Source organism: Coturnix japonica, chromosome 10 (genome assembly GCF_054131305.1).
Source record: "Coturnix japonica strain WE chromosome 10, WE-NBRP24, whole genome shotgun sequence".
Lineage (NCBI taxonomy): Eukaryota > Metazoa > Chordata > Aves > Galliformes > Phasianidae > Coturnix > Coturnix japonica.
This window is the reverse complement of record NC_140672.1, coordinates 2,113,760-2,125,384: the sequence shown is the minus strand read 5'-3', so window position 1 is coordinate 2,125,384 and position 11,625 is coordinate 2,113,760. Positions and strand designations below refer to the sequence as shown.

At 42.4% G+C, this 11,625-nt stretch overlaps 2 protein-coding genes across 10 annotated transcripts in view; one reads left to right on the top strand and one right to left on the bottom strand.

The window, feature by feature from the left end:
* The window catches only part of DOCK5 (dedicator of cytokinesis 5), a 61,905-nt gene extending 55,879 nt beyond the window's left edge, over positions 1 to 6,026 (top strand). For all 4 annotated transcript variants that reach the window (XM_015882883.2, XM_015882882.3, XM_085510150.1 and 1 more), the window contains exons 51-52: positions 399 to 514; positions 2,234 to 6,026. In XM_015882883.2, the coding sequence (XP_015738369.2) occupies positions 399 to 514; positions 2,234 to 2,335 (218 nt within the window). In that variant the 3' untranslated portion in view covers positions 2,336 to 6,026. The remainder of the gene's footprint in view (positions 1 to 398; positions 515 to 2,233) is intronic.
* A 275-nt stretch (positions 6,027 to 6,301) lies between these two features.
* On the bottom strand, positions 6,302 to 10,559 carry GNRH1 (gonadotropin releasing hormone 1). 6 transcript variants are annotated; one of them, XM_085510162.1, is made up of 4 exons: positions 9,152 to 9,392; positions 8,688 to 8,829; positions 7,932 to 8,027; positions 6,302 to 6,451 (listed from the first exon to the last, which is right to left on the bottom strand). In XM_085510162.1, the coding sequence occupies exons 2-4, from the start codon at positions 8,826 to 8,828 to the stop codon at positions 6,410 to 6,412; spliced, it is 279 nt and encodes a 92-aa protein (XP_085366288.1). In that variant the 5' UTR covers position 8,829; positions 9,152 to 9,392; the 3' UTR covers positions 6,302 to 6,409. The 6 variants fall into 6 exon arrangements, with proteins under 6 accessions (XP_085366288.1, XP_085366285.1, XP_085366287.1 ...); XM_085510159.1 differs by lacking the exon at positions 9,152 to 9,392 and having other exon boundaries at positions 8,688 to 9,002; XM_085510161.1 differs by lacking the exons at positions 6,302 to 6,451; positions 9,152 to 9,392 and adding an exon at positions 7,086 to 7,232 and having other exon boundaries at positions 8,688 to 9,002.
* Positions 10,560 to 11,625: the final 1,066 nt, after the last annotated feature.

The following is an 11,625-nucleotide window of genomic DNA, read 5'->3' as shown; positions in this document are numbered from 1 at the left end:
CAAAACCTCACAGCAAGCAGTTTTAGTTGCTGTTAGTAGCAGGACAGCTTCCCAAAAATTCTTCTGAAGTTTGAGTACTTATCTACCCCATCAGCTGGAGTTAAAATCAAAGTGAATTCTCAGGTTGAGGCCCTGGCTGAAAGGAAACCCCAGTGAACATTGCAGATGTGATAATGGATTCAATTTTCTGTTCTCTCAGGCATGCATTTTTCACTTAAGCTTAGATTCATTTGATGGAGACAGAATTCTTTGGGGCATTTTGAACTTGAGGGAGATAAAACTTTGATTCTACTTTGACATCTCTTTTCAGATGTAGCTGCTAGAACAAATACATGGTCAATTCATTTTCCCACTCCTTTTCCTCCTACTTTTAATGGCTTGTCTTACTGTTCTTCTAGGTTTTCCCTCATTGCAGTCGGATGGATTGCCAGCTGCTAGCCTGCAGAGCACACCACCCCCACCTCCACCCAAGAGCAAACCCTATGAGAATAGCAACCCGAGGAACTCTGCGGAGGTAAGGAAATAAGAGCTGACGTTTCTCTGGAAGGCAGCATTTGAGAAAGACACCAGTGGAATTTTCCAAGCTGCTTCTGGGATGGTGCTGCCTGGAACCTGTCTAATCGTTTTACTGGTTCACCCCCCAAAACTACAGAAGAAGTTTTGAGAGAGAGAGCTGTCAAATGCAGCCCCGTTTTCAAGTGGTGAATGTGTTGTCCTTGATTACACAAACTGTGTGGGGGTGAGGCAGGAAAGAGTTTCCGAAACATGATCAACATGTAAAATAGTACAGTAATCTGGTCCTGAAAAGGGATGTCTGTCCTTTTAGTTTCTTATTTATGGGTCTTTGAATTGAAACATCCCTTGTTGGGAAGGTTGTTCATCATAGAAAAGCAGTGGATCTGGAACTCAAAGCAGAGCTTCAACCTTGAGTGAAGTGCCTCAGACAGGCAAAAATGTCAGATAATCAGCTTTGGAGACATCAGTTGTGTCAAAATCACTTCACCAGCCCTGAAATGTTGCTTTCCCAGTATTACTTACGAAGGAGATTTGTGCAGTACCTAAGTAACAAGATATGGATTTTTACCAAAAATAGTGAATTTGAAGAGTGGTGACACATCCCAAGTATTTCACTTCCACATCACAGAAAGACAATGCAGCAGTTGGTCATTTATTTCTCAGTGACAATGGCATAAAGTCTTGAAAACGTAGGGTAAATGGGAGGTTTTATGCTCAGACCATTTGCAGATAGACTCTTTTTCTCAAGAGGGGCATTGTAACTGAGGTAGGTGGTGGTGGATGGCGGAAATGTGCCAGCCCTGGGGATGCTGTGGGAGTTGCTGGTTCAAGAGGATTAATGAAAGAGCCCCCTTCCCTTGAGTCTTGTAAGAAAACTAATTACTAACATGCTCTGGGCTCACAACGTTGACCTTGGCTTATAGCCAGATGGGATGGATTTGAAGGCCTGTAAAGAGAGATTTGTAGAAGTGTTTTCTGAGGTGTTTTGCTCTTTTTGCAGTTGATGTAAAGTTGAGTGTGTCCTCATTTGGTTAAAATAATCGTGAAATCTTGGTGGTTTCAGCTAAACAAGGGGTGAACCACGTGAGTTTCTTCTTCACCTGGCCTTCACTTTTCATGTGTTTCCAGTATGTGCCTTGAAACAAGCAAAGGGCCAACTTGAAAGGACCTATTTAGTGTGGTTTGGGGCAAGAACAACAAGCATTCCACAATCCCAACTGTTGGGCAGGAAGGCTGTGGCTTGTTTTAGCAGAACTTTCTGTTAGCTGCCGTTTTATGGAGTTAGTTGCACCATTCTGATTTGGAAGCATCTTACATCCCTTCGGTGTGTGGTGCAGTTCAAGCCAGCAAGATAAAAACAGTTGAATCTTGAAACCCTGAGAAGTGGATTTATTTCCATTTTACTGGTAAAACTTTGGGACTGGGCATATAACTGACTCAGGCTGTGGATCAGAAGCAAGTAAAGCATATTTATCACTAATGATTTCTCTGACAACTAAAACATATCTGTTGTATTACCTATGGGGGATGTGTCCTTCTTTGTCACTCTCATTGATCACATGAAGCACTGAGAGGATGAATTCAGAGATATGATCCTGAAAGAACGATTAAGAAGCACAGGAGTCTTTGCTTTGCTTCTTTTTGGTCAAGCAAAATGTCTTAACTTGCCTGGTAATGGTTTTATTTTTTCTTGTGTGTTTTCATTTTATCTTCTCAGGTTGCTCCACCACTACCAAGCAGACGTGAATCCAAACCTCCCCCTCCACCACCAAAAACCAGAAAATCCAGTGTCCTCTCTTCAGAGCAAGGATTGCAGTGAAGATTATTACTTGCTTGTCTAACAGCAAGTACCTAGAGAGAGATGGCTGCTTTCTCTTCACTGACTTGCTTGGGGTTTTCTACCCTAAAGACTATAGTGATCTCAGTTGCCATTCCATTCACTTCCATTGAAGTTGTCCCTGGGAAACAGCAAAAGGAACTCTTATGTAACTATATTCCCAACCTCTGGTTTATCTTTCCAATAATGAGACACTAATCACAGAAGGAAAGAAGTCAGCCTACTGGAATTCTTATCTTACTCTTATCTATCCTGAATTTTTTTCACTGATGCAATTTCAGCAGCTCGTTCCTAGTGTCAAACTATCACAGTAGTGATCTGAAACCACTGCTTAACCGAGGTATGAGATGGGTTCTGCAGTATTTTCACATGGGTCCATTACAGCTTTATGCTAAAGCACAAATCCCTCCTTCTGTCACTGTAGTCAAGCCCTGATTTGCATGAAGTGAGACGGATCACAGCCATGCAATGTCAGGTGTCGGTGTGTGATGTGTGGTCTCCTAAGATTCGTGATTGCAGGCAGAGACCTGAGCATAGTTAGCAGGGTAAGAGGCCTCTTTTCTGCTACTCATCATATATATTTAAGATGAAGTGCAGACATTCTGCCTTACATCGTCTCTGCTCAAGTAGTGGCAGTTGCTCACTCCCAATGGAGAGTTTAGGTTTGCCAGTACTTAATCATAGTTTCACTGTTGATTTTGGTTTTAACACTACGGAGCAGTTGATATCCCTTCCTTTATTGTGTTGCTACTTTGTGCTTTTCGAATAGGCTGTTAAAGTGACTTTTCTGCTGTGAATGTCTCAGAATGGCTAGAGGTTGTGTTGATACCAGCACTGTATTGATACCAGCAACTTGGGGAGGATGGAGTGTGTACTGTAAAACTTACATTAGCTGACCAGATCATCACAAATAGAAATAAACATCATCCTCCTTCCCTCCCCTCCCCATTTAGGGCAGTACTTGCACTTTGTTTTGTAGCCTCCCTTGGTCTAAGTTGTTCACAGACTTTAAGGAACCACTTGGATCTGGGATGTGTGGAAGATGTGACAATCAACCACCACACTTCCTTTTGTTTGGATTATTCCAGCTCTGCAGCTTTTCTTCCCTTGGAGAACGAGATAATTATATTATTTATAAGTATGTTATTAATCTGCTTAATTATTCTCTTTTAGTTATTTATTTCCTGCTCTCTCAGGATGTTAACATCAGTCTTTTATTTATTCTGAAGAAGAAAAATGTCCTGATCTTGGGTTTTAACCTTATAAAATCCCTGCCTTTCCTCACAGCTCTCTAGCAACCAAAGATAGAGCACAAATATCATTACTCCATATGGACCAGATGGGCCTTGTGCAGTGTTGAAGATAGAAGGAAATTCAATTGTAGTGTGTATTTCGGGTCTGTTCTACCACAGAATGATCTAGATCACTCCAGCAATAGCTTCAGCAGCTCTTTCTTGCTGCTCAGAGCAGGACCTTCCTAAACTCCCTGTTTCAGAACTCATTCCTTGTTAGGAACTTTGCTGTTCAGTTTTCAAGCAGCATAATTACAACTTTCTTATATATCCCCCCAGAGTTGTCACTGCCTCCTGGTGCCACATTTATTTCTTCTAGCAAACAGTATTGCTTGCTACCTGTCACTGTCATTAAGCTCTGGATTATTGGGTATGATATATGAAGATGCATTTAAAACCCTACTGGGGAAGTTGCTCTCAAGACAGACCACTGCTACAATCTTCTGCTCACCTGATTTAAATGAATTTCATTGCCTTACTGAAAAACTAAAGTTGTTTGAGATGGGCTTTAATGAGGTTTAAACTCTTTTTCACATAAAAAAGAAACCCTATTCTGGCTGCAAGGACCAAAGTTGCCCTTTCTCTTGTTCTTATGTGTTCCTTTGCCTTCTGTGTGACTCCAGTTAAGGAAACCTGCATTTATTTTGCTGTGTTAATGGCTCTGCAAGCAGATTGCACTCATTAAAGGGTCAGATCAGATTCCCATCACAGAGCAGGATGGAGGCACTGGGGAAGTTGCACTGCAGTCACAGTTGTGTTCACTATAGCTCACATGAAATTGTCTTCTGGGCTTTTGCCTTCTCAGGGGAAATCTTTGAAACCTTTCTGGACAACCTGAGCATGTTTCAATGCTCCTGCAGTGCATTGTAGTTCTTGTCAGCTCTGCATTACGTTCCTGACTACAGATGCTGCCTGACTGGAACACCACAGGCTTTTCTCATCCTTCATTTGTGTCCATTCTCCCTCACCTTATAAGCACCCTCTTCTTTCTGCTGCTGTTGCACACAAACTAAAGGATCCTCTGAAACTCTTTGCTTGAACAAGAACTTTTTGTCTTCAGCCAGAGATTTGTTAAGGCAGAGCTGTAGGGTGAGATGTATAGAAACCTACACCTTAACACCACCTTTTGTAATTCAGTGCCTTGTCTTTGCATCTGCCTATTCCCTCATTCTGAGGTGCTTTTTTCTTTCCAGAGCATGTTTGCTTTTGATAAGGCAGCAGGAAGCTTCCTGCTTCTCATGGGTTGACAGCACTTCATTTTCAAGGTGAGAATCAGCTTTCTACATCACTCAGTGACACTGGAAGCATAGGACTGGAAATGGGAGTCCCAGACTGCTCCATAATGGAGATCTCCACGTAGCAGAAGTGAAAGCAAACTGGCATTTATACAGATCTCAGTAGCTTTGAATAAAACAAACTTCGATATGCAGTCTGCAAAGGAGACAAGGTCTGGATCCCATCTCAAATCCATGCTGTTCACATCTAGTGGTGAGTTTCAAGTCATAGAGAGGATCTCTTTTTTTCCCTTTGGAGAAATAAGCTCAACGTTTCTTTTCTGGAGCTTTTAATTAAAACTCATCACGCTGTGATGAATTCCTTGAAAAAATGTTAACAGGCTCTTAATCCGCATCAGGGAAGAGAGAAACAGACAGCTTTCCATTTCAGTGGATTATTGGATTAGGAAAGGACACTGATTCCACTGAGAGCAGCTCTGTGATCCGCAGCAGCAGAAATGCCATGGTGTGCATGTAGCAGTTGTTGAGAACCTGTATCCAATCCCCACCACGCTGTGCAGCCCACGAGCAGCAGGTTGGACTTGTAGTGCTAATGGCTCTGGCATTGCAGAGTGTATTTAACTGGTTTTAATATGAAGATGGATATCCTAGTTGGAACAGAGCGAGGTTCCTGGCATGGTACGACCCCAGCATCCATGGTGTGAATGGATGTAGTTGTTCCCTGTTAGTGTTATAAAGCTTTAAATGGCGTGATGAACCACAGGACGTGCTTGTCTTGAGTTCAGAACATGGGTGTTTTGTAACACGTCCTTGTTAACATTTTGAGATCCTGGGTGTGATGGTTTAGTTAGGAAATAGCCACATCTACAGACTGCAAAACCTCTTTTCCTCTTTTCATCCCCTGCAGTTGAAGCAGCAGAAAAGACACCTTTTAAACTGGCTCTGAAGGAGGGGTAGGAGCTGGGCATGGGGGGAGGAGGCTGCATCTCTCTGGGTGAGTAGCATAGGATTCACTAAGTCTGTAAAGCAAGGTGTATACTTTTTTGGTTTTTTTAATGTATTAACTATTGTAAATTTGTAAATACCTTTTTTTAATATAAATGTAGTTTTTATGCGTGAACCAGTAAAAAAAAATAATGAAACATATGGAAGATCTTTTGTGTGTGGTCAACTGATGTGAGCGGAATTCTATGCTAGCAGTAAAATCATTTGTAATTTGCAATAGAGTTGTATTACTGTCGTGATCAGATGATGCTCATGCATTGTGCAAAGGTGTGAAACAAAAGCTGTCACTGCCAAGTTTTCATTATAGAATGCAAAGCCAACCCCATAGAGCTGATTCCCCACCATTGGACTAGAACGTGTTCTCTTATACCTACAATCAAGACATCTTGATGACAGTATCTTCTACTACTCCCAACTAATTTAACAGTATTTATTCACATATTGCAATCAAAGCAGAGACAGGAGGAACTGTTTTCAACATTGCTTTGGAGTTTTATTCTTGGTTTGTTGTTGGCGTTGTGGATTTAAATCTTCTTTCTTCTGGCTTCTCCTTCGATCAGACTTGCCTGTAAGCACACACCACATACTATTTTAAAAGAGAAGAAAGAACTTTGATGATAGAATTCTAAAGCCTGCTCAGATGCTAACTTACTCTTATTGAGGTCTCCGTTGGAAGGAGGATTAGAATGACATAAATCTGACCTGACGTGATCTCTCTGCCACCTGCCCATGGATCTGATGGTGCAGTATAATGTAACTGACACTTATAATAGCCCTTTTCATCCCAAAGTGCATGACCAGCTTTACATCTGTTGAGAGGCCCATCGCTGCAGCAGCTCTTAGAGGGCAGCCCAGCAGCTGCAGAACACTCAGTTTTGGCATGAACTTACACAAAGCATCACTATGCAAAATGTCTCCGTCAACTTAAGCAGCTGGTTAAGATACCAAGGACAAGAAAGTTGTGCATGCAAAAGTGCTGCAGAGTGGAACAGTTGTCCTGTTCCCATCTCTGTATACCTTAGTGCTTTTAGAATGGAAACACGAGTTCCTGTGTCACATCCTGATGGATCTGGTCTCCTATTTGCGCATCTATTGATGTTGTTCCCTCGGAATTGAAAGCCCAAGGTGATTTGGGTAGAGGTGCTCAGTATATTCTTGTTTCCCTTTTATATCTCAGCTCAGTGTATCTCTGTGCTCACTACCAGCAGCTCCAGGAAGTGATGAAGGCAACCTGAAAAGTTGTTTCCATGGGCTGGTCTGTTTCCTGACACCTCCCCTCTGATTGCATAATGCTCCCGTGTCAGCTTCAGCAATGCGTTAACATTGGAAAACCTACATCTGGAAAAGCTTTAATTTGTTTTCAGCATCATTAAACAGCTAGAAGTAAGAAGGCCAAACATTTCAGGCTATACCACAGGAACAAGATATGCCAAGTAAGTGTTTGAGTGTGTATTTAGAGGTGAAAGTTACATTGTTGGGCTTCAGAAATTAATTGGAGAAGGAGTGTTTCAACTTTAGGACAACTCAGAGATATTTCCCAGTAAGTGAGGACCATCTGGGCAGGTCAAGGTGCTGCTGTATTGTTTGAAGAGCACTCTTCTGCTTGAGAGTGTTGTTTCTGTGGCAGATTGTGTGTATGTGAAATCTCTGCTGTCACTGCATTAGAGCATCTAATGGAAAATACATTTCCCAGTCCTGGGACCTTGGGAGCAGCACTTCCATATGGCTCAATCCTTCAGCTGGCAAAGCAGTGCCTTTGAAGTTAAGCATCTGCGAATGCTGCCTACATTTGTACGAAGTACGTGCTTGACTTTATTTTGGTTTTAATTCAGTAAGTAATGACATAGTTACAGCAGGAGCATCAAGATTAATATAGTCATATTCTTGGACATAACCAAGAGTGATGCAGAGCTGGGATTGCCACATGTGAACTAAGCTTTCCTGCCTCTTCTCCCCCACCAATCGCACCCATCCCTCCCTTGCTTTCCCAGCTTGGACTGGTCTGAGATTTTCCCACAGCAATAAGAGAAAAACCACGTTACTTACCATGGTTTCCTTCAGATTGCTCAGCCTGGGATGCTGGTATGAGTCAGGGCATTCAGCCTCCTTCACTTCCCTTAGATTTTCCATTTCATTTGCAATCTGAATGGAGAATAAATGCAGCCTTCATGAAAACAGATATTTCTCCTAAGGCAAATCTCCCCAGGTTAAAGGCAAAGTTTCCACTGCATGGTTGCATTTACCTCTTTCCTACATGCTACACATGTGCTGTAACAGCTGTAGAATGTTGGAACTGTAGTTATGAAGGAGTACATGTGAAATATTAGAAAGCATAAGAAAAGCCATTGGTGGACAGAACCTTTCCCATCTGCTTTGTGGTTTGAGTCCTTCAGAGAAATGCTTGCCATCGAATCCCGCACCAGCTGCCATTGCCACGTTCTCATGGAGATGGATGGATGTTACAAAGCAGCTGATCAGAAGAGCAGCTCAAACAAGGGACAGTGAAATCAGGTTTGACCTGGAATCAGACTTCTATCCTTCCTTTAGAGCAAACTGCTGAAGCTTTCTGTCTGCTATGGAAGCACTGCTGTGTGTGCAAGGCTCTCAGTTGTCACCATACCACCATTCCAGTTCCTACTTGACACAAGGTCTACACCTATATGTGTATAATACACGCACATGTGTGCAAAGACCCTGGTAAAGTCTGTCATCTCTAGTGCTGCCATATGGCTTTTTGCTTGTTTCTAGTACTGATAAGGGATCATAGCAAAAACAAGAGCTGCTTTGCAGTCCTGAACCTACCTCTTGAAATGATTCCACCAGATTTTCAGCGTTCCTTTTCCCTCCTGGTTGCAGGCCATAAGACCAGTGTTGAGCCAAGCAGATTGCCACAGACGTGGTAAACAGGAGAACACCAACCAAGATCTTCCTGGACTTCTCCATTCTGTGATGAGAGAACAAAGCATATTTCTGACCCTGTGTCATCACAGCTCAATTTTTGTCTTACAGAATCGTCTCTGGCCTCCTGCACCCCGGTGGCACTGTGCCTACGTGTGGGTCACAGCACCCTGTCAGGGCTTTAGGAACGCCTGGACCTCAAAGGTTCACTGAAAATCCCTGTTGATATATAACAGATGGGTTCAGTGTAGCGAATTTCTATTCTAAGTGCTCTTTGCAGTGCTTTCTAATGCAAGTTCCTTCTAATGCAAGCATCTGTAAGGATTGAAAAGGTGAAATGGGTATGGTGTGCTGTTCAAGTACATTACCTGCTTGCTGAGAGAGGCTGCAGAATCGCTCCAACTCTTCCCTGCTGGAAAACGTCCTGTGAGTTGGCTTCTTGTCTCCCTTTATATCCAGCCAACCCCACCACCAAACCTTTCACAGCAGGTAACGTCACCTCATTCTATCCTACAGACTGCAATTTTGTTCTTAAAGTCGCTGTCATGTTCTAAAGAAGTAAAGCACATAATTGGAGCAGCTGGGTGTAGCTATTACCTACAGCTGTTTTCTCTTGGAGCCATAGAGGTTACAACTTTCCTTTTAAGAGGCTGTAAACCTGATGTTCAAACCTAACTGGCTGCTGCTGCCCCATGGAAAATATATGGTCTTTCAATGGCTTCTGGTTTTTTATAAGCAAAATGGGTTTGAATTTCTGAAGAGTGCCTTCCAAGAGTTGAAATAGATGAGGAATTCAGTTTATTCTCTGTATATCAGACCCAAAGGAAACAGACCTTCAGTGCGTAAACAAGAGGTTGGCACAAGCACGTGGCACTTTTATGCTCTTCTTTAAGCCCTTAATGCTTAAATAAAAATGGCTTTGTGTTCTGTGCTCTATAAAATGCAAAGCACTATTAAGTGGATCAAATAGACACGATTATGAGGTTGTGAGCATGCTGAGGAAGGGGCTCTCTTGCTTGAATAGGACCCTCTGTATATATGTATGTGGAGAATCCTATTCAGATGTGTATATGTATATACAGATAGGCATATGTATGGGCGTGTGAACTTAGGCATCAAAACACTTTTGGAGCTATTTTGTTCTTGAGAGGTTTTGGAGAGGTCATGGTAGCCATCAGAAGTCAAAGTCAATAATTCTGATGGCAGAAATATCTTTTTTTATCCACCTGGCCACTGTTCTATGTGCAATTGGGTGTATCATGTTTAGTGGTCTTTTAACATCCTCTCTTCCTGCCCCCGTGATCTCTTCAAGATTAATGGATTAAATGTAATTTAATAATAGTTGAAGGAGGATTTAGTGACTTTAGCAAAGAGTAATTCTTCCTGCTGTAATGCTCCTACTCACAGCAAGAGGAGCCAGCAGTAGTTCAGCTGACAAACTGATCAAGCTGTGAAAATAGTGGGTTTCAGTAGGAGAAAAGTTACCTTAACGTAAGCAGATCACTTGGGAAGGGAGATTTTCTGTTTAATGACTGCTTCCATGCTCTGCATAGCGGAAAGGGCATGGAAGATTCTGCTTATCCTGAAAAATGGCATTTAAAGAAGGGAAGGGGCCTGTTTAGCCAGGTAATTGCACCTCTTATTAACCCACCATCTGAAGCCAAGTCTGCCAGCAGCTGTGCTTCTCAGTGGGTCTCCTTATTGCTGCTCCTGAAGCACATCAGAAGGAACCACAGTGGTGAGCAAGCTGTTCTTGTTTCGTGTTCAACTCTGGGCCATGGTCCCAAGTTAAATTAAGGAGGTTGGAAGCTGGGGAGAAGAGACTACAACTGGTTCTGTTTGCCCACAAATACTTCTGTAGCCCCACATAATGGAAGCCAATGAAGGACTCTGATTTTGGCAGAGGTGGAGCCCACGTGGAAGGCTGATCCAAAGTCTGGGAGAGCTTCAGTCAGAAGAAATCAAAGAGGAGAGCTGGGTTTTGGACGTGACATCTCTTCAGTTGCAGCCACTGGTAAATATGGTTGGCACGGAGTCTCCAGAATTGCTCCTAGATGTCGACTTCCCATATGTCTTGTGTTTGTATTAGCAGTGTTCTATCATAGAGTTCATTAGACTGAAATCATCAGCCCTTTATTTAGACCAAAGTTGAGCACAGTGTTTTCATGTGGAAATACTTAATGAATTCTAAAGTAACCTGGGCTAACAGCATTTATTAGCAGCAGCTCTGGAGGTTGGTGGCCCTGCCTGTGGGGTTGGAACTCAGTGATCCTTGGGACCTTTCCAACCCATTCTATCATTCTAAGTCAAGTGGGGCAGCGTACCTGCTTGCACTGCATGATGATGATCTCTGATGTGGAAAGCAGGTCAGAAACAGTACACATATCTATGTAAACTGTGCTCAATGACTTCTGGCTCCAAGCATTTCATGGAGCAGATATGATGGGTGAGGAGAAAGCTGGTGAATGACAAGTTGAAATAAGATGAGAGAGGGCATGGTTAAAGAAGTTCTCAAGCAGAACGAATCAAGTATTGCAGAAACCCACCCCTCCTAAATCTCATTCTCTTGCTTTTCTAACAGGCAAACTTTATTCTTGAGCATAAAAACCTTCTTCTGCTTTCTCCTATAGAGCACAAACTGCCTGTTCAAAAAGAGGGATGTCTAAACTTCTGTCTTCTCATAAAGTAAGTAACTAAGCATATACCAAGTAGTCCTTTGGAGAGAACACATACAAATCCAGGCTAAGGATTTCATGAAAGGCAAAAGTCAACTTTAGTTATAGTTTGTATACAAGGAACAGTGAATTTTATGCTCTGGCATCTTTTCTAACTTCTTGTCCTA

What these genes read in the sequence shown, in the direction of transcription:
- GNRH1 (XM_085510156.1), bottom strand. Translation starts at nt 8,870, where the DNA reads ATGACACAGGGTCAGAAATATGCTTTGTTCTCTCATCACAGAATGGAG. An exon ending in TGGTGGAATCATTTCAAGAG is followed by an intron (nt 8,028 to 8,687) that starts GTAGGTTCAGGA and finishes TTCTCCATTCAG; the next exon opens with ATTGCAAATGAAATGGAAAA.